This window comes from Lampetra fluviatilis, chromosome 43, assembly GCF_964198595.1.
Source record: "Lampetra fluviatilis chromosome 43, kcLamFluv1.1, whole genome shotgun sequence".
In the NCBI taxonomy this organism is placed as follows: Eukaryota; Metazoa; Chordata; class Hyperoartia; order Petromyzontiformes; family Petromyzontidae; genus Lampetra; species Lampetra fluviatilis.
In genome coordinates, this window is record NC_136317.1 from 5749534 (window position 1) to 5771449 (window position 21916).

The 21916-nt window shown below is 50.7% G+C and overlaps 1 protein-coding gene across 1 annotated transcript in view; it reads right to left on the reverse strand.

Moving 5' to 3' along the window:
• LOC144946912 (FERM, ARHGEF and pleckstrin domain-containing protein 1-like) overlaps positions 1-21916 on the reverse strand; it is a 97114-nt gene that overhangs the window by 66611 nt on the left and 8587 nt on the right. The window contains exon 2 of the mRNA XM_078875980.1: positions 9347-9575. Within this exon, the coding sequence (XP_078732106.1) occupies positions 9347-9520 (174 nt within the window). The 5' untranslated portion in view covers positions 9521-9575. The remainder of the gene's footprint in view (positions 1-9346; positions 9576-21916) is intronic.

The window sequence follows — 21916 nt, forward strand, 5'->3', positions numbered from 1 at the left end:
GAGACCTCATCGATATTGGGAGTGACAACATCAGCTCATGTGATGATGATGATGAAGTAATGGGGCGCCGTGGTAGCGAGATGTTAACTACCTCGCCTGCTCCATTGGTACCTCATTTGCCAGTAAAAAATATGATAATTGGTTTTTTACCCTTTTATCTGGCAACAAAACTGACACCAGATAAAAGTGTAAAAAAAAACAATTATCATATTTTTTACTGGCAAATGAGGTACCAATGGTGTAAATGCTTACCCCGAGCTCTCATACTCTGATGGTGCATTGTCTTTGAGTTGTGCGCCTTTTGGTGTCATCTGGTCCAACCCATGTGAGACTAGGCTCTAAGGAAAGCTGTCTCGGGTGTGGACCAATCAACTTCAAGGACAATGCATACATTATCAGAGTTGTGTTTTTTGTTTGCATTATGACTGCAGGTATTGTGGTCTATGCAAACATGACTCCTCGTAAAAAAACCTCGCCTGTTGTGCAGGAGGTCGTGGGTTCGATCCAGACCCCGACGCCTGAATATTTGAAGTTTGCACATTCTCTTCGTGGGTCGAGTAGATTTTTCTCCGGGTCCTCCGGGTTTTCCCCTCCACATTTAGAATCAACGTGCGTTTAGATTATTTGGTTCCTGCTAGAAATTTCCGCATGATCATAAGCCACTTGGCTGAGCTACCATCCGTGTCCAGGTCACTTCTGAAAAAGGCCTACGTAGCTCAGGGGTCCTTACCGGGTAAAATAAAAATGTTTCGTTCAGCACTAACGACGGTAACTGCGAATTCACATTTGGAGTCTCTCCTCTCGAGTTCGCACAACTAGTGAGGACGTTGTCATCCCCTCAATCTCTTCATCTGGCCCACAGCTCTCGCGAGGTTCGACCGCGAGCGACAGACGGACGGAGGAGCAGGGGTGGGTGTGTGGAGCGCGGACACACTGTGGGGGGGGGGGGGTAGTCAATGAGGACGATGCGTGTTACTTATGCATGCGAACCCCGTTTAATAAACACGGATATTAAATGCGATTGCTTGGCAACGCTGGCGATCGCAGCCGGGCAGATGGATTCTTATACCGGTCGCCTCGTTTCCGTGTCGCGCGGATTTTGTAATGGTTTTGCATCGTCGTCATAATCATCATCATACTTAAATTGGCGTCAAAAAATGTATAATCATATTGGGGTTTTTTCTTTCCACCCGAGCGGTTGAGCGATGCTCTCCATTATAAATTGCAGTCGCAAATACCCCAGAGGATACGGGCAGAGAGGTTTGTGGTGAATTAATATTGTGCAGATGCCCACTCACTAATTGGCCAGACAATCGGGCTTCGGGAGCTTCTGCAAAATTATTAAGTCATCCTTTTGGGAGGCACACACCAAATATCCTTAAGATCTTAAAAAAAAAAAATACCCCATCGTGCGTAACTGTGCACTTATTACGTATTGTTATTTAAATGAGGCAAAAATACGACAACAAAGAAATTACAGCAACGCTCCCCGACAGACACACAAAAGATACGTTCAATGATCATTTTACCTGTTACCGCTGGAGCGGGGGGGGGGGACTTTGAAATGCCAGGAAAACATTTTGACACTTAATTTGAATGGGCAGTCGGAAAATTATGGCATTAATACATATACGCATATTTTTACAGTTGCGCCGTAGACAGCTGTCCAGTGTGTTTCTGGGTCGTCTCGCACCCTGTTCGGCGCAATGTCCCACATTCCGTCTCACCACGGGCTGGAGAGGCTGTTTTTTTGTCCGGGTACCGATTGGAAAAGCTGCCAGGACGTGGAGCGATCTTGTCAAGGAGCATAAAAATCATCACGCGGACTCCGGTCAACCACGCAGCAGCGACTTTTAGCGAGCCATCGAACAAAGACGCTCACCGTATCGTGTGCTTTCACATGCACTTCTCCGGCCGTCTGGAACGCTCTTCCTTTCGATATTAGGAAGCTATTGGAACTATGTACTTTAAAAACCAAATTGAAAACTAATTTCTTTAGCACAATTTTTAGTGTTTAGTTTGTTGTCCTTACCCCACACCTCCGACTACCACAGTTGGCCGCGTACTGAGCGAAAGAAGTTCAACCTACATACGACCTGACAATGCATCGGAGAGCTGCTGGAACTTAACCGTTCTGTAAAGCAAATGCTACAATTCGGAATTGGAACCGCACATACTGGGAGGGGGGGTGGGAAGCAAACTGAAAGAATAAAAAAAACACACACAAGCGTAATCGCACAAGCAAACCGAGAGCACACGCTGGGCCGGGTCCTCGCAGACGGTGTGTTGACCGTGAGTGGAAATCAAACTCAGGCGGCCGGGTTCGAAGTGCAGTGCGATAACCGCTACACCACCTCGCGCACACACACACACACTGTCTCTTTCACGCACTGCTCTTCGTTTTTTTCTCTCTCTCTCATCCTGTTGTGATTTGTTACGAGACCTCGTGGAGTAGCTGGATCGGAACACTTTTTTTGTCCATGCCGATAATTGCGTTTCATTTTACTATTTCCAGAACAAAGTTTGTTCTATCCTTTGGGGAAGGGGCCGGGAGAGGGGGGGGGGGTCCTGCAGGCCCGACATCCACGCTCGAATCCGAAGGCGTTTCCCGTGTTGTTGTCCACCTCTCTCCACTCTCGGCACGGTGCCTGGGTGCCGCCAGCAGTCCACAGCGATTCTGCTCCGAGGGGCGTTCTCTAAAGGGTGATCCCGCACGCCGCCAGCATCGACTTACACCAGGGGTGGGGAGAACCTTTTTCTGCCAAGGGCCATTTGGACATTTATAACATCATTCGCGGGCCATACAAATTTATCAACTTAAAGATTAGCCTGTTATACTCGGTCAAACATTTTAATTAACTCAACCCTAATGTGATGGCTGGAACTGCCAAATATTTTTTGCGGGCCTTACACGGCCCGCGGGCCGGACGGTCCCCACTCCTGACTTATTCAATCTCTGGCGAGTTTAGACCGCACTCCACCACAGGTAGGAGGAGGAGGAGGAGAGGGCACTCACCCCTAGAAATGATTGGGATTCTTGCTTGGAGCTGCGGGCACAGTTTTAAATTACACACGTGGCCGCCCAACATCATCATCTCCTCCTCCTCCTCCGCACTGGCATTGCCCCGATGGCCGCAGGACTCTCGCCGCTTCAGTGAACGAGTGTGGATGAATTTGCGTGACGACACTTCCAATGTGCACGTTATTCCTCGGGGGTGGGGGGGGGGCTCCTCCCTTCCTCCCTCCCACCCCCCCCACCACAACAACAACAACTGCACAGCGAACGTTTGTCACAAGGCGACCCTTCCGGGAGGCATCGCGTAATCCGTCGCTCGCAATCATTCGCAAATGAACGCCAAGAGCCATCGGCACAGAGGAAGGTCTCTTATCGCTACTGAAAGAGCTCCACTGGTTGCATGCCATCACCCAGCGTGGCTTCAAACAAATGTCCCGCCCTTAGCAAGGGACTGCCAAACGCACTACTCATCGTCGTCGTCATCAATCAGCTGTGTTCAATCCACTGCTGGATGAAGGCCCCCCCCCTCCCAAAAGCCATCGCTGGTTTCTCTCGCGATGGCGAGCTACAACAATCCTCCCCGGGAGGCGATTTCATTGCTCCGTCTCCTCCTCGGTGAAGGTGCTCTCGAGCGCGTTCCATCCTTGGGCTGCAACCAATCGGTCATCGTTTCTAACCGTCGGACATTGCCCAAGCCCACTGTGAAAGAGCTTTACAGCTCATCGGATTCCTCAGGTATAATCAAACATTCCGATTCCGATGAACGTGCCGATGTTCAGTCGTCCGCGCGTCAACTCTTCCCGCCTCTCAAAGTGAAGCCAATGCAATTCTACATTGCCGTACACTGAAAATAAATCACGAGGTGAAATAAGAGTGCAAGAAAACAGACTTTCGTGCGCCAAGTAAAGCTGGGGCTAACAAATGTTGTAACTTGAGGTCCCAACACTGAAGGGCCCCCTTATTTACAGTGTCGCTACAGAGCCACAAGACAAAGCTCCCCTGTATAGCCTGAACAGACCGTAGGGGCAAGTGCTTTTAGCGAGTACCTATAAAGGCCGGCACAGCACACGAGGGGGTGGGTGGCCAGCACCACACCCGGCCGCCTTTGTCTCCCCAGCGGCGATGTTTTTACACATCGCACCAGGTACTCACTTGAGGCTAAGTCGACCTAGGGGAGGCCCAGGATCAGCAGAGAGGTGGCCGCCGTGAGTGGGAATCGAACTCGGGTTGTGGGGTTCGTCGCGCACACAGACAAACGCGCACACACACGCACACATCCGCCCGATCCCAGGGACACACCTCGGCAGCCTCCATTAGACCCTGAACTTGCGGCCTAATTATTGGTTTTCAGCAGTGGTTATAAAATAGACGAGCCTTTTGCCCGTCCAAGGACGGGTGTATTGCAGTAAATCTGAAACTTGCAAGTGAAAAGCAGCCCTCGACGTGATATTCATTGCATCAGTGCGTGTGCAATTCGTAAGGGTGCGGTGACACAGAGCTATTTCATTTAAAGGTTATAATCCCTTGTTCATCGTGACGTCCTTTTTACTTTGATGTCTCAACAGCGTTACGGAGATCACGTGATGACGTCAGGGTTCTGCCTTTGTAGTGAGGGTTGTGAGTTGACGCCGAGGAGGGGGGAGGAGGCGCCTCGCCCCACCCCCCATGTGGAGTGACGTCACCCGCTCATGATTATTAATGAGGGGAGGGTGCTCCATGTGGAGTGACGTCACTTGCTCATAATTATTAATGAGGGGGGATGGTCGATGTGGAGTGACGTCACGAGCGTTAATGACATTCATGGGTGATTATAGTAGGCATACGTCATGTAATATAATACGTTCTATAATATATACGTGTAAAATTGTAAGGGGGGCACTTGGGTAGCAAGTTCGGTCGACCTCTCGGTGCCGCGGCTGTTGAAACAACGGGGGTGGGGGGGCGCGAGTTTCTTTCGATCGGCAGGTCTCGTGCGGTGGGATAAAGTGTGGGGTAACCCTGTCGTTGCCAAGATTGTCAGAGACCAGTGTGGAAGAGAAGACCAAGCTACCCTCTGCAGGGCCTCTCCCAACACGAGTTTTCCTCATTTTCCTTGTTAACTTAATTTTATTCAAGTAATCCTTCGCGCGTCAATGTGATATCTTTGCATACATGCATCTACACTGAAAGCATACAGTTATTATTTTACATATACTCTATATGACATTTTCGTCAAAAAAATTACCGTGCTTTTTTTGAGGTTTCATTCCTCACGAATCTTTAAACAGAAATGTGTATTTTTATACACCAACAGTTTCGCGCGTGAGCAAGTCACAGCAAGGCCGCACCTCTGACTTTGACTTTTTTTTATCTTTAACACCGAGGAGAAAACCGCAGGCTGGAAAATAGTCTCCACATTTATCATGTCCCTCCAGCTGAAGCCGCGAATAGGCACGTCTACTCTGAGCTGGGCTCTGTTCATCCAATTGAGAGATTCACTGCTGGCCATAACTTCAAAGTTTTTTATTGCTGAAGGCTAATGTCGTCCTTGACTCTCGCATGCTTAACATGCGACAAACCGCCTCAACTCCTGACACAACAAGGACTGACCGTTACCACTGTAACTCTAAGGGCACTCATCGTCATCATTATTAGTAGCCATGATCTATCCACTGCTGGGTGAAGGCCTCCCCCCAAGTCATCCGCAATCTCTCACGGTCTCACGATGTAACAATCCATCTAGTTCCCAGATGAAAGTGGAAACAACTGACGAAAATGTGCAGCGGACACCTACGGGGCTATCTGCCCATTGATCGTGATGATGCTGATGAGCTCCAAACACACGAGCCGATTTCACCGCTCCATCTCCGCGCCGGACGCGCCCGCGTGCATCTTCCAAATTTTCGCGGCCACGCCATCGTTAGTCACTGCCCACCGGTCATCGTCCAGTCTCGTCTGACGATGCGTCCCTGACCCAAGCCCAGCATGAACTTTTCCCGACGGCTTAGTTGTTGGTGTCCTGACCTTCGCGCTCGTTCCTCAATCCGTGCCCCCTTCCCATCGCTGCGCCTCCGAGACGCGTGCCGTGACCTTGACCCACCCCCCTTATTGAACGGGCCAGGAACAACACGAGAAAAGCAACTCCCTCTGGTGGCTTGGGCGGGGTCAATGCGGGGTGGGCAGAGGTCGCAACCGGGTACCCGATACCCGTACCCTACCCGATACCCGGCTACCCGTACCCGGCCGGGTACGGGTACCCGTTTGCGACCCTGGTGCGGCCGGGTACGGGTACGGGTAGGCCTTGAGTCACTGGTGAGTAGCCGTTTGTCACTCATTTCGGGTAGGGTACGGGTAGGGAACGAGTACCCGTACCCGGCCGGGTATGGGTACAGGTACCCATTTGCGACCCTGGTGCGGCCGGGTACGGGTACGGGTAGGCCTTGAGTCACTGGTGAGTAGCCGTTTGTCACTCATTTCGGGTAGGGTACGGGTACGGGTAGGGAACGAGTACCCGTATCCGGCCGGGTATGGGTACAGGTACCCATTTGCGACCCTGGTGCGGCCGGGTACGGGTACGGGTAGGCCTTGAGTCACTGGTGAGTAGCCGTTTGTCACTCATTTCGGGTAGGGTACGGGTACGGGTAGGGAATGAGTACCCGTATCCGGCCGGGTATGGGTACAGGTACCCATTTGCGACCCTGGTGCGGCCGGGTACGGGTACGGGTAGGCCTTGAGTCACTGGTGAGTAACCGTTTGTCACTCATTTCGGGTAGGGTACGGGTAGGGAACGAGTACCCGTACCCGGGATACCCGGCCGGGTACGGGTACCCATTTGCGACCCTGGTGCGGCCGGGTACGGGTACGGGTAAGGAATCAAAACCCGTTTGCGACCTCTGGGGGTGGGGAGACGAACGTGGTGAGGGTCGTGTGCAGACACCACTCCGGGGGCTGTCACGGCAGCGTCACTCAACTCGCTCTTGGGGGATTTTTCTCTGGGTGTGGTCTTAATGGGGTTTTGTTTTTCGTGGTCACCAAAGCAGTGCAGTTAAGCTCACGAAACTGCCCGATGTTGTCATTGCTGCCGATAGACTTTACGTGGAAGTGCCGAGCCAAAATCTGTTTCGAAAAAAAAATAGAAATGTATCATGATGTATGGGCCCCTTTTGATGAAGGCCTCCTCATGCCGTGCCCGCCATGTGCATTAAACCACACTGGACCAGCGTGGTGAAGTACGGTCACAGGTATTTCCACGTAATGGTGACAAGGTTCTGGGTAACCCACAGCTTCGATCCAGTCAACAGGAACGATGCCAGGGTAGGCGTAGGTGCAAGTGTTGTCAGGAATCACTGGGTAAGAACAGGACCTCAACACGACCGTCGCTACGTAACGGCAGACGGGCTTGGACAATGAAAAAACGGGGAAGATCATTTTTTTCCCCCCCACAACCGCCTGGGATTTACGTGCAAGGAGGACTGCGGCAATTATAATCGTCTGCGCTGGATTGCGAGCTTGCCTCGAGCTAATGGCGCACACAGGTCACCCGGGATTGCCTCCCAATCTGCTGCACCTGACGACTGCGAAAGCCAGATGCGAGCGTAGCACGCGGCAAGGGTGACTGGGGGGGGGGGGGGCACCGAGAGGTCGTCAAGAGGTCATCGCCACCAATTCCGTTGATGCCAGCGCACCTAGCCATCGCTTCCTTCCTTCCTTCTGCTAGATCCAGTACAGAACCCCACAATGTCTGCTAGGAGTGTCCCACCATCTGGCTTTGGGTCTTCACCCGAGTCTCTGACCTCTGGGTGCCACTTTAATGCCAGTGTCGGCGATCTGCCCTCCTCCATCATGCGCACTGGCCCCTGACCATCACAGCCTCCACCTCTTCCTGATTAAATCTCACAACGGTTTCCTGCCAAGTTCTATCCCCAAACTACAAGCTGCTCCCCCCATCATCAACCATGCACCCCGACCCATCAATTGAAAACGAATTCTCTCTAGATGGAAAACTCACTTCTTTATCACTACTTTTTGACGTTTAGTTTGTTGTTCTTACCCCGGCACCTCCGATTAGCACGGTTGGCTACTTAAGGTGCGAAAAGAAGCTCAACACACGTGCATACATCATCATCATTGCCAATTGCTGTTGGGACAAGGTGATCACCCTATCCCTGCACGCGCCTACATCTCACGTGTAGGAGTAACTGTTCGAGCGGCAGTCAGGCGCGCGCACACACGCAAGTGAATGTGTGCATTGAAAAGAAGAAACCCACGTTGGGACACCAGTTATGTTTAGAATTGTTCGCATGCCAGTTAAAGTTAGAATTAGAATTTGTAAACACATTAAATCGGCTAAAGATACCTTTAGGTAACCCGAGAAGAGGAAAAATGCTTCTACGATAACTGAACGTCCGTCTATACAACAGGCGGATAAATCCGGACGCTCGCACACGAGTACGTTTGCACGTAATGATCATTTACGTTTGCAAAGTGGCGCATCTCATCCGTAGATCCCAATTCTTATTTCGGTGATAACAGATTATGGAAAAGACAACAGTGGCACTGACCAGAAAACCAAGGTTGTCACCTCGTGCAGTGACACGTCTGCCTGCTAAAACAGCCGACTGTGTGTTGCATGTTTTATTCGTTTGTGTTTCTCCCTTGTGATGGGACTTTGTAGGATGAACGTTGAGATTCATAAGGGGCACGGGGTGACCAATAAGGTCTGAATTGGTCTGTAATAAGGTAGGGCACTGATAAGGGGTTCACAGGGATGAATATTAAATGATCGAGATTTTTATTATTGGTTCTTTCGGTAAAGTCACGTAGAAGGGAAATAATAAAATAATAAAAATAAACATAATAAAATAATTCTCACAACGTTTCGGCCACAACGCAAGCAGCCGAAAGACTTGTTCTTCACCTGAGGACGGCTGCTTGCGTTGTGGTCGAAACGTCGTGAGAATTATTTTATTATGTTTTATTTTTATTATTTTATTATTTCCCTTCTACGTGACTTTACCGAAAGAACCAAGAAGATGAATCCCTGCAGTCACGAAAGCTTTAAATCGAAATTTTATCGAGATTTTCTTTTTTTTGTTAAAGCTTTACAAACCTCGACTAAAATTTGGCTTGCGGTAGAGTGACAGCATGGCGGCCCGCGCGCTATGCAATGAAGCCTGGTGGCCCGGCATCAATTCCCGGACACGACCAGCAACAAAGCTACCCCGGGGCACTGACCGGTCTGGGCTAAATATTTTCAAACAACCCCCCCCCCCCCCGTTCGCGGTCCCCACCCAGCGGTAACATCCAGCGGCGAGACCGTCGCTTTGGCACGCCGGGGGGACGGGTACTCACCGGCACGTCGAAGATCTTCTCCGTGTCATCCAGGAGGCGCACGGTGATGGGCAGCAGGTTCCCGTGGGTCTCCGCGGCCGACTCGTCCGACCGCGTGGCTCGGACCGGCGTGGGCTTCCCCCTGGCCGCTTCGGCCGGGTCCACGCGCCGGTACGTGCCCTCGATCTCCCCCATTGGCGCGGCCGTCGGGACGCGCCGACGAAGCGGGGGCGAGGGTCTGGGTGAGATCCTGCGGCACGACGCGCAGAGGGGGAAGGGGCGGACGCGCGCACGATCAGGGCCTGACTTTTCTCGTGGAATAATTTCGGGTTCGTCCGTCGCTCGCAGGCGAACCTCGCGAGAGCTGTGGGCCAGATGAAGAGAATGAGGGGACGACAACGTCCTCACAGGTTGTGCGCACTCGAGACTCCAAATGTGAATTCGCCATCACCGTTGTTAGTGCTAAACGAAACTTTTTATTTTAACCGGTAAGGACTCCTGAGCTATGTAGATCTTTTTCAGAAGTGAACTGGCCACAGATGATAGCTCAACCAAGTGGCTTATCATCATGCGGACATTTCTAGCAGTCAAACACTCTAAACGCGCCTTGATTCTAATTGTGGAGGGAAAAACCGGAGGACCCGGAGAAAATTCCACACGATCACGGGGAGGGAGACACGCAAACTCCAAAAAGACAACAGGCATCAGGGTCGGGATCAAACCCACGTCCTCCTGTATACCAGGCGAGGTAGTTAACATCTCCGAGCCACCGTGATAATGATGAGAGACACGCAAACTCCAAATATACAACATGCATCAGGGTCGGGATCGAACCCACGACCTCCTGTATACCAGGCGAGGTAGTTAACATCTCCTAAAAACCGTGGTGATGATGATGAGAGAGACACGCAAACTCCAAATATTTACAACAGGCATCAGGGTCGGGATTGAACCCACGTCCTCCTGTATACCGGGCGAGGTAGTTAACATCTCCTAGCCACCGTGGCGCCCTGGAGTAGCCACGCAGCCGGATGACAATCTGGATGCGGTGTGCCGGGCGTGGAAATATTTTCCTAGCCGCCGTCTCGGACGGACCCTGACTGGAATGAAGCCTTGGCACTGGCTCGGAGTGAGAGCCACCGTAGACAATTTCGTTCACGAAGGCTCTCGTAACGACAGGGGAGTGGACGTGCCCACGCTCGTTCACGTCCGCTCATACGCGGCTCAAACATTTACAGCCCAGTTCGTTTTGTGCAATCCGCTGCTGGATGACGGCCTCCCCCCCCCCCACGCCCGTGCGCTCCGTGAGCATTATTTGACCGTCGCTCGCCACGTTGGTCCATCGTGCCCGATTGATGAAGTCGGAGGGAGCATGGAAGTACAGTCCAGTTGTGCTGCTCTGCCCTTTACCGTCCATCACGCAGCCCCGCAGCCTTTAACACCTGCTCGTGAAGGGCGGTCGCCCAATCTGAACGAGGTTCGCCAGGCTCAAGCCGGCTTAGCTTGCGAGCTGTGACGAGGTCGGGTTTATCCCGGATGATTTGGTCACAGGGAAAACTTGCTTACGTAAACGCCGCCACACCAGTTGTTGACCTTCCCCCCCCGCACCTCCAATTAGCATGGTTTGGCTACTTAGGGTGTGAGCGAAGCTCAGCACACACACACTCCGTGACAGCGGGGTGTACGAATTGCAAACCGCAGGCAAGATTACGTTTCCGAGGTGAAGTGAGGTGTAACACAAGGCAAACGCCCGAAGGTAAAGTGTGAGCAGAGCTTTTAAAGAATACCATTGCATTTTAAGACTGGAATTACACCCATCATTCCCTCCTCAAATAAAAACAAAATACCCAGATGATGGGCAAGCGCCTCCTCGGGTGCGGCGTCTTGAGACGCGGTCATTCAAAGGAGAACCCTTTGAATGAAAAGTTAGGAGATAGAGGCGCAGCCCTGCAATTGCTCGCTTCACTCCACTGCTGGCGCAAAGTAACTCCGGAGATGCGCCACTCCATGAGGTTGCTGTAGTTGTCCTGCTTTTCGAAACTGGAAAGACTTCTTTGAAGAGGCGATTCAGGATCATTGAGACACGGGTGGAATCGCTTCTAAATCCACACAATGTCCTCGTGTCACAAAGTGGCTCGATTTGTCAGTGCCCAATGAACGTGCAAACGATGGCTTAACGTCGGTACACGTGCTTTGGAGCGCGACGATCCACGCTTAGCGGGGTCGTCGCTTCGACAACATTTTGTTACCATGGGAATCCCAGAAAAAGTAGCTTTGACCTGGCAAACAAAACCACGAAGTTGGCAACCATGCCCCCACCCCCCCACCTCCAAAAAAACTGTCCAAACCCTGGGGTCAAATTTCACAAGGCTGCGGCAACCCGGGGAAACTTTCCTGACAAACGTCACGCTCAGCATGCCATCACGGCACCCGCACGGGGTGGGGGCGGATGGGTGCGTGCGGTGGGATACGGGGTTCGTACAGCTCACGGCTAGAGACCCCAGCAAGCCCCATCACGCGCGACTTCACGAGGACTCGTCAGGCACCACGCCGACAGGCCGGACTGGTCCGCCCACACCCGCACCGACCCACCTCAAACCACCGACGACCCATTTCCTCCACACCCCTGCACTCCCAATTCACTCGCTCCGCCACCCCCCCCACCCACCCACCGCCGTGCGCGCTGCAGCGTAAAGTTCACGGTCTGTAATAATTGCACGCTCCGACAGTACAGTGCGGCGCGCTGTACGAATACAGCCGACGAATCCCACAACCCCACCCACCCCACGCAAAGTCACCAGCCGGAATGTGCCCCGTCTCGTCAGAGATCTCAGGAAGCGAAGGAGGCGAGCGAGCGAGCCAGGGGGTGGGAAGGAGAGAGGGGTGGTGGTGGAGTCGTCTCGAGGGCGCTGCCGTGCGCGCGTGACCCACCCACGCCACCCACGCGTTTTTCGAGGCGGGCAGGAGGGCCAGTCGTGCGGAAATCCCACCGTTGTTGCACTGCACTTCTGTGCTCCCACGTCTGGTGCTTGCCTCCGTTCCCTTGTCACCTAGCCGCACTGACTGGCACGGTGAAGTATGGTAACGCAAACACCGTTGCCCCAGGAAGGGTGTGGAGAGGCCCTCGTGTCCAGCAGCGGACGGACTAAAAAATGAACCTGTAAAAACAAAGTGTTTCACTATAAATCCTGTATATGCGTGGCATCGGTTTTATTTTATTATTCATTTGTTTTTCTTGAGTAAGAGGTTCATTTTTATCACATTGGTATTTTAAATTAAATATGAAAAAAAAAATTCCTAAAAAGTGGAACATTTTGGAAAAAAAATTTCACGAAAATAAATTGTCACGCACGAGTCTGTGTGCAAAATGTCAGCTCGATTGGATCACGGGAAGTGGGTTAAAAAACGACCGAAAGATTTGCACGGTCGTAAGCGCGCAAACAAGCAAGCAAGCAAGTGAACTTAAAATAAAGGATTTAAAAAGGGTGGCCCTCAACCGCTGTGGAATTCTACAGTGAACAGAACGCCATAATACCACAGAACCGTACCAACCACCATCATTGGCCATTCTCTATCCACTGATGGAAGCTCTATGGCAGTCCAGCGTCCCCTCTCACTCGACCCCAGCTGCAATCCATACCTACGGCATCACGGAACGCGACAATAACAACAACATAGCACTGCTGGAGAGGGATCCGTGGGAGAGACGTAGTCAGTGACAGTCCAGTGGTTCTTAACATGGTTACATGGACCCCTGGGGGGGGGGGGGGGGGTGAGAGATGCCCTTCCTGGGGGTGCGAGACATGGCCGGATATTTTTTTAGAAGGTAAATCGTCGAAAACACAAATCAAGTACGCGCACGTACGTACAACTTCGTTGTTTCATCAAGTCTATGTATTCATTAACAAACATTTGTTTTTGTAACGATTGAGAACCAGGGTGCAGGGCTGCAGTAAAGGTTATATACACAACAGCATCGACAATTGATGCTGCGTTGTGCAATCAAAATGGGTCTGTCATCGTGGGCACAAGCCGGTTGATCCTCACCCCGCACCTCGCAATCAAATCAACCTCTCCCCATGCGCCAGGCGAAAAAAAGCCCGCAGCTGCTGCTGCTGCTGCAATGGTAGCCGCACGCTGCAACCTCCCGCGATCCGCCCTCGCAGCCTCCAACCACCTGCTCTGGGATCCTGTGCTGTGGTTAAAAGGTTGTTTCTTTTCAAACGCGTAGTGGGGTCGTCAACTCTTTGACTTAAAGCTATTCAGGGAGATTTTTTTTTGGTCGCGCAATTCATTTTTTTTTTAATATCCGATTAAAATCTCTCCCCAGGAGGACGATACCAATTCCGATAGACTCCCGAGTCATCTCCCCAAGAGGATGATGCCAATTCCAGTAGAGAGCCCTGGCCAATCCGGGAGGGGTTGGCAACCATAGCAGGAGGTGAGGGACGATGACTGTGAGATGAACGACTGTGGTCCCATTTAGATTAAGACGTTAAAGTTAAAACAAAGCTATGCACAAGTAAAAAAAAAATATTACCACATACCCACTGGCGTGATTGTGCGTAATTTTCACCCGGCATGGTGTAACATCTTCTTGGCCGATGGCCACGTGATAAAGGCACGGCACGTTGGGTGGTTAGGGCCTGCCGCCCTACACCGTAAGGACGACGACCCCCTCTCGGCGTGGACTCGACGAGCGATGGCGAAGTCACCACGAGCGGGGACTGGCGCCGTCGGTGCCCCCGTGCGACCGAGTGATTTAGACGACGACCAAAATCCAGGCGAGGGGGCGAGGGGACGTGGTGGGCAGATGCCACCCTCCGTGATGAGCGTTGTCTGTCATGCGCTGCGCAAGTGCCAACCTTGCACGCTCTTGTTTTTCTTGGTTTTTTCGGTAAAGTCACGTAGAATGAAAATAATATTATTATTTTTATTCAAATAATATTATCATTATTTTCATTCTACGTGACTTTACCGAAAGAACCAAGATGAATCCCTGCAGTCACGAAAGCTTTAAATCGAAATTTAACTTGCACGCTCTTGTTTTTCGAAATTCCTGTCCACAATTTTTGTTCACGCAAGACGTTTTTAACTTATTTACGGTAATATGCATTCAAACATCTATTTGGAGGAATATTGGGAAGGGGCTTTGAACGAACGACGCCACCGGGGTCTCCAACGTGGCCACCCTGGGTATCTTTGAATCTGGGGCACACTCCACGACCTTAGGGGTGTGCGAGTGTGTGTGTGTGTGTGGGGAGCGGTAGTATAGCAGTTAGCGAGACGCTGTGCTACATGACCTGGGCTATCAGAGTTCGATTTCCTGCTCACGGCCAACGCCAGTGACGATTTTCTGAACCGGTCGTGAGCCTCTTCTCCTAGGTCGACTCAGCCTCAATACGAGTACTCGTTGCGGTGTGTAAACATCGCCACTCGGGAGACAAAGGCGGCCGGGCGTGGTGATAGCCACCCACCCCCTCGTGTGCCATACCGACCTTCATAGGCTGCTACTCGCTTACAGCACTTGCCCCAACAATCTGTTAAAGATATTACAGGGGATCTTTGTCGTGTGTGTGTGTGCATGAGTGAATCTATGAAACGCCCTTTCATTGCGAGTCAACGAGCAGTAACCCACGTGTGCGGATTAACGTGCGGTCTTGCAGCCCATGCAGATCAGGGCGAGCGCCACAACGCACGGGTTTATTCTCTCAGAGCAAATGTGACCGTTAAAGGGTTGGGTTGCCTGCGAGCATGCCACTTAAATGGGACTATGCTTGTTCCAAATTATTCCCCAACTCTTGCCGTCTAACACAGCATATCCAAACTTGATTTGAAGCTTTCGTGACTGCGGGAATTACCCTTTGGTTCTTTCGGTAAAGTCACGTAGAAAGAAAATAAATTAAATAATAGAATACGACGTTTCGATTGCAACACAAGCAACCGTCACCAGGTAGAAACACACACCTAGTGAACTTCTAAATTTGAGAGAGAGACAACACAGAGACACACAGAGAGAGACACACAACATAGACACACAGAGCTGATATGTTAACAGCCAGCGCCGTGGTGAAGAGATGTTTACTTCCTCGCCTGGTATACAGGAGGTCGTGCGTTCGATGCCAGCCCTGACGTATGTATACTTGGAGTCTTGCACGTGGAGTTTTCTCCGGGTCCTCCGGTTTCTCCCCTTCCACATTTACAATCAAACGTGCACTTAGATTATTTTCTGGTATAAATTTCCACGTGATAAGCTACTGCATTGCGCTATCAATCGTGGGCAGGTCGCTTCTGATAAACAGCTATGCAGAGCAGTGGGCCTTACGTGGTAACATAAGACGTTCAATCGTTTATTCTTTTAAACCCAGCTCTTTTCTTGCAACTGTACACCCCCTAGGCTGTGTGTCCTGGCCTATCCAACGTGAGCACTATGATAAAAAGACTTTAAAGTCACAATCAGCAGGCCCCTCGGTGACAGCCTCCAGTTAATTCGCTGCATAAATGCTGTATGGAAATGTGCGTTAGTGCCATTGCAGTCATGCCAAGAACGAGCTGTAACTAAGGTTAAATTCCGTTATGCATTAGCTCTGTCCATCCATCTGTAATGGAGGAATCATAATAATTGTTGTCGGGATGACCCAATACTAACGGCACTTTAGTATAAATTAGTTTTGACCTTAGACATTCTCGATAGAAGATACACCAACCACATCGATTAAAGACTTCCCCTGGCACAAACCAGAGCAATAATTACTCGTTTTTGGAAATATTTATGTCGCTTATGTAAATCTAAACAGTATACATATGTAATAGTGTATATATGGATATGTACAAATTTATACAGCACACAATATTTTTGCTGTTGTTTTACTGCCTTGCCGAAGCTTGGGAATTTATGTACTTTATTTATATGTATACATTTTTTTATGATTTTGCTTAGCTTTCTGACCTGCTACGACTGCACATCTGTGATAAAGAGCTTCATAGCTCATCGGATTTTTCAAAATAAAATATTTACTGTATGTAGCTAACCACGCTAATCATAAGTGCGGGGGAAGGACAACAAACTAAACACAAAAAGCAGTTTTAAAGAATTAAGCTTCAATCTAGACGATTTAAAAGTGCATAGCTCCAGTGGCTTCCTAACATCGGAAGAGCGTTCCAGACGGCCGCAGAAGCGCATCCGAAGGCGGCGGATGCAGTCACCGTCTTTGTTCGATGGCCAGCCAACAGCCGCTGCGAGGCTGACCCGTAGTTCACGTGGTGGTTGATATTCCTTGATGAGATCAACAAGGTATTGTGGCTCATTTGTGGCAAGGACATTTATGTGTAATAAGTGCGACCTTCTACTGGTAGGAATCTCCTGTTCCACCAGCCCACAGGGGATTATTGTTTCCGTCGTGCAGGGAGGGGCTGTGTGGGGAGGGTGGGGCTGGATGGGGAGGGTGGGGAGGGGCTGGGTGGATGGGGAGGGTCGGGAGGGGCTGGGTGGGGAGGGTGGGGCTGGGTGGGGGGTGGGAGGGGTGGGGCTGGGTGGGGAGGGGCTGGTCACCCCGTGGTGCCCTTATAAAACTCAACGTTTAACCTACTCACGCCGGCTTGTGCCCGCCCTCACAGTCGGCCATATTTGCGGAATACACCACGCCGCCGTTGACCCTGGCAAATTGACCGAGCAACCCAACGTTCCTACCAGCTCCCTCCGCAGGAATGTGTTTAAATGAGTGCGACCTTACTGTCATCACCACAAACTAGAGCAGCTGGCCACTTTGACTCGACCCTCGTTCGCGATCATTGCCGGCGCGGACTTTAGACCTCGCCGTGGACTTCGGGGCAACGCGTCCATGTATAGTATAGGATTCTCGCAAGTTCAGAACAAGGATAATCATCGAAGAGGGGTTCCGCTCCACCACGGCTGGGCACGCCGCGTTCTGTGCCGTTCTCAACCGGCGGCGTAGGTCCCTTGGCTTGGCACAAAGCAGCGTGGACTTTACAGCCCTCAGACAGGGTGGCTGCATTCAGCGAGTCAGCGATGATGGGACAGTGACAAAGGTCGAAAGAACACACCTAAGATAGTGCAACGGCACAGATGGGCCGGGAAAGTTCTGCGAATCGATAACAGGCCCACCCCGATCGCCATGAACAATACTAAACCCATTTACAGTTCGTTTTGTTTTCTACAGTGTGATGCTTTTTGTGGTGTGTAATGTATGTATGTTGCACTTCTTTCGCACCATACGTAGCGACTAATTGGAGGTCACGCGTACTCGAGTCGCAGTCCAGAGGATGCCGGTCCGATTTGATCTCCGTGCTCGACGTTTCAAAGAAAGGCTACAGCACTGCACGTTGTTATTTTTGCAACGCTCTCTTTCGCATACTCTTTGGTTCTTCCGGTAAAGTCACGTTGGTATAAAATAAAATAAATCACGACGTTTCGATCGCAACACAAGCGGTCGTCCTCGAGCAGAAAAAATATAATTCAGCAGTGGAACTCCTCCTTAAACAGCTGAGCGCTCATCCCATAATGCAAATCACCCCCATCCCCACGACCTCTATCCACCCAGCAGTAGTGAAAACTCTTTTTTTTTATTTGAAAAGGTGAGGTCCACCGAGCTATCTAGCTCTTTTTCAGAAGCGACCTGGTCACACAAACGACGACTCAACCAAGTGGCTTATCACGTGGAAGTGTCCAGCAGCCAAAAACACTTGGCGCGTGACGTTGATTCCAAATGTGAAGGGAATAACCCGGACGATCCGGAGAAAAATCCACACGACCACGGACAGAGCATTCAAACCCCAAACATACAGCAGGCGTCAAGGTTCGGGATTAAATCCACGACCTCCTGGACACCAGGCGAGGTAGTTAACATCTCGCCGCTTGTGGCTATAAGTGGGTACACCGGCAGAGGTAGATGACGGTCGTGTGTGGTGTGGTCAAGCGTGGGTACACGCCCACCTCTTCCAACATGTCTGGTCAACGTGGATGAGTCAACCGATCACCCTCCACAGAGTTCACTCGAGTGAAGGCCCTTCTATCGGCAGCGTTGTGAGCAAGCATTTGCAGGGCTCCCTCTTTGGCTTCCTGTGTGTTCTGCTTAAGGGTTTAGCACGAGTGATCGATCCGATGAGCTACGAAGCTGTGTTACGTACACAGGGACCGTGAAAGCATTCATTCTCACGCAGACCAATGGGCTTTCGGCTCACGACGGTACTGCCCAGTATTTGGAAATCGCGCCTCGTGCCATTACATCCCTCAAACCATCGGTGTCTCGAGGTACGCGAGGGCATTCCACACCACTGTGATAATTGCGAACACGTTCACGGCAAACAGCGACAGGCACTGCAGCGGGTAATATCGCGATCAGGAAAATGACGAAACCGCGCCGTCGTTTTGATCAATCGCACAAGCCAGCGCAGGGGCTCGGCAAACCTGTACCTCCGGAGTCCGCATGCGGCTCTTGAAGGGGCCGCTACGCGATGTTACTTATCAAGGGACCCACCGCCGTCTCGCCACATGGTCCATTGCGGCTCTTGAAATATTGAGTGATTTTATTTGATCGAATTCGAGAAAAAAAATTGGCTCTTCTTGTTACTTTGGTTGCCGGCCCCCTGAGCTAGCGAGCTAGCGAGCTCGCGGACAGCATGGACTAATGAGCCGGCCCGGCGCCTGACAAAGACCGCTGGGACGGGCCAAGGCGGAGAGGGCCGACAGCCAACGGAGGCATCGGTGGGCACCTCCAGGCCCACTGCGGCTACGGGATAGACGACTTTTTGAGTGGCGTCTCCCCCTTCGTCGATTCTCTTCTCATCCAAACTTTTTCCCCCAATCACGCGACCTCACCTTGACACCATCAACCCCCCCCCCCCCCCCCCATGTTGTTTTTCCTCTTCCTATTCCGCTCCTATTCTTCCCCCTCGGTCTATTTTTGTTATTTATTCGTTATTTGCTTCATTTTCATAGACTTTGCACTCGTGTTTTTTTGTATTGTTTGTTGTCGCAACTTTCCGACGCACCCCTTACTGGACATCTGTGAAAAAAGAGCTTTATAGCGCATCGGATTCCTCCTCCAGCATCATTAAAGATTCAGATTTTGTCTCTAAAGCCTTCTCTGCTCCCTACATTGTTTTTTTCCGAGATCACAGCTGAAGACCACCGCAAGGGTACGCGTCCGCTTCGGTCACTTGATAAATGACAGCATCACGGTGCTGTCGGTTTCCAGTCTTGCTTTTGACGACCTTCAAATATTTGTTTTTGCAAAGATGACGACGATCAAGCTAGCAACACCCGACATCCAAAACAAGGGTGCTCTCCGATGCGTTTCAAAAGCCCCAGCGTTTCGCTCCCTGTCCAAATAAAGCCAGCCAGCAGCCAGCACAGTTGGGCCCACTGCCAAGGCTAATTTTAAAACTTTACGTTTCTTTCCCTGAAAAGTTTTAACAAGTGGTGCCCCGCGCGAGACACGTGATGCCGGCTGTCTGCCTCCCCCCACCGTAACCCGCCGCTCCCTCGCAAACTCCCCACGTGGGTGGCACCTCCCCACCCCCACCACCACCCCCCACGTCAAATGGCCATTGAGGCATTGGTGTTCATCTCCTCGTGTTTACAGCCCTGCAGAGCTGATGGCGGAAATGCCACGCTCCTATGGCGGGCGGGGAGGGGGTCAATCCATATAACGACCACACAGTTTACTTCCCCACAATGCAATGGCTTCTTTTATTGACCCCCAGAAGAATGACAAGCGGCTGAGTCAACCCCCAAACAGGATTTGAACCCACAATCTTCCGATTGCGAGCCGTTTGCTCGACCGCTTAGTCACCTGGACTTTATAATCCGGCAATAAATAAGGAGTGTCGGTTTCAAAGTTATTTCAATCAAACGACGCGAATTAATTTATCCGGGGTTGGCAAACCCCATTTCTCTATTCCAAATATCTGGGGGATGTGGCCATCCAAATATTCGGGGTCCAGGCTACAGATAAACGGAGTTATTTGGCAAATTCTTCCAAATATCTGGGGTTAGCCGTGGTCACGCCCCCCCCCGCCCCAGGATTAATGAGCGAATCCCCGGTTAGCACCTCGGATTCTTGAAACCTGGATATCTGTTCCCCCATTTACCCTGGATATACTCAGAGAGCATGGCTTATGTATTGGAACAAGTCAATGGTTTGACACGTGCGTGGAAAACCAAGGCACCATCGCAGCGCGGATGGAGGAGTCGGTTCGCCCGGGCACGTCCGATTACTGTGGCACTTTGCGAGTATTTCTCCCTGAACATAAAAAAGTGCACAAATAGTTTATATCTGCATTGCAGCCCTGACTTGTTAACATGCCATGCCCTAGAAATATGCCAGTTCGGGATGATGGCCACGATTGTGCACGTCTTCACAGTTGAACGAGTATACGACCGAAACGGGTGAAACCTCCCGTATGTTTAATATTGTATTTTTTAAAATTAAATAAACGTCGGCGATCCAAAATCCAAAACAAAGCTGTGTGCAGCAGGTAATGGTTTCCTGTTTTCACAGAGAGGAGCAAGGCGAGCAGGAGGACGTGAGAGGGCTGTGGGTATGATGAGTGTCCCGGGATGACATTCCTCACCCACCCCAGGTGCTCCCTCCGGTTTTTCCCTCCACATTTAGACTCAACGTGCGTTGAGATTACTTAAGATTCTTTTTCTGCGATAAATGTACAAATTGCCACGTGGTGAGCCACTTTGGTGAGCTATCGTCTGTGGGCCAGGTCGCTGCTGAGAAATAAGTGAATAGCTCAGTGGGCTTTACCTGGTAAGGTAAAAAAAAGTTTAGTTTTAATTGTATTTTTTTAAAGTGATTTACTTACCTTTCCTATACTTTGCAGTCTTATCGTGTTTTTGTACCGTTTGTTGTTGTAATCTTCTGACCTGCCCCTTCAGTTTTGTTTCAGTTTTCATTTAATTAGTATAGCCCTGTGAGCCATTCGGCTCTTGAATCGGGTGCAACCGCAACAAACAAAAGAAAAAAACATGAACAAGAAAACATCTTAAAGTGACTAAGTGCAAACAGAAAATCCAAGAAAAGACAGCAAAATATTGCAGAAAAAGAACCGTACACCAACGCTGTGTGTAAAAATCCCAGTGGGATGCAAGTCAAACAACAACAACAACCACAAGACAACTTAAATTAAGGCCATCAGTCTCCCTACTGGACATCTGTGAAAGAGCTTCATAGCTCATAAGATTCCTCCAGCATAAATAAATATTCGAATTCTGACTGTATTGGGACCTCCAAACCTTCAGTCATGCAACAGCTATGCAGCGCTCGCACAACTGTGAGTCGCTGCGTTAAACAAAAATGAATCAAGAATTAAACAGCCACTGAAATCACTCCCATACCAGCTGGCTGTGATTCAGAGCACAGTGGAGTCCGAAGAATATAAAAAAACCCACAAAATATTTCTGGAAAATGTCCAACGAAGTAATAAAAACATTATGGTGATGATGATGATGATAATTCGCAGTCCTTTGTCAATCGACTGCTGGATGATGGCCCTCTCGCCCCATGCCGTGTCGGGCGTGGAGGATGTTCCATCACTCTTTAGCACGCTGGTCAGCATGGG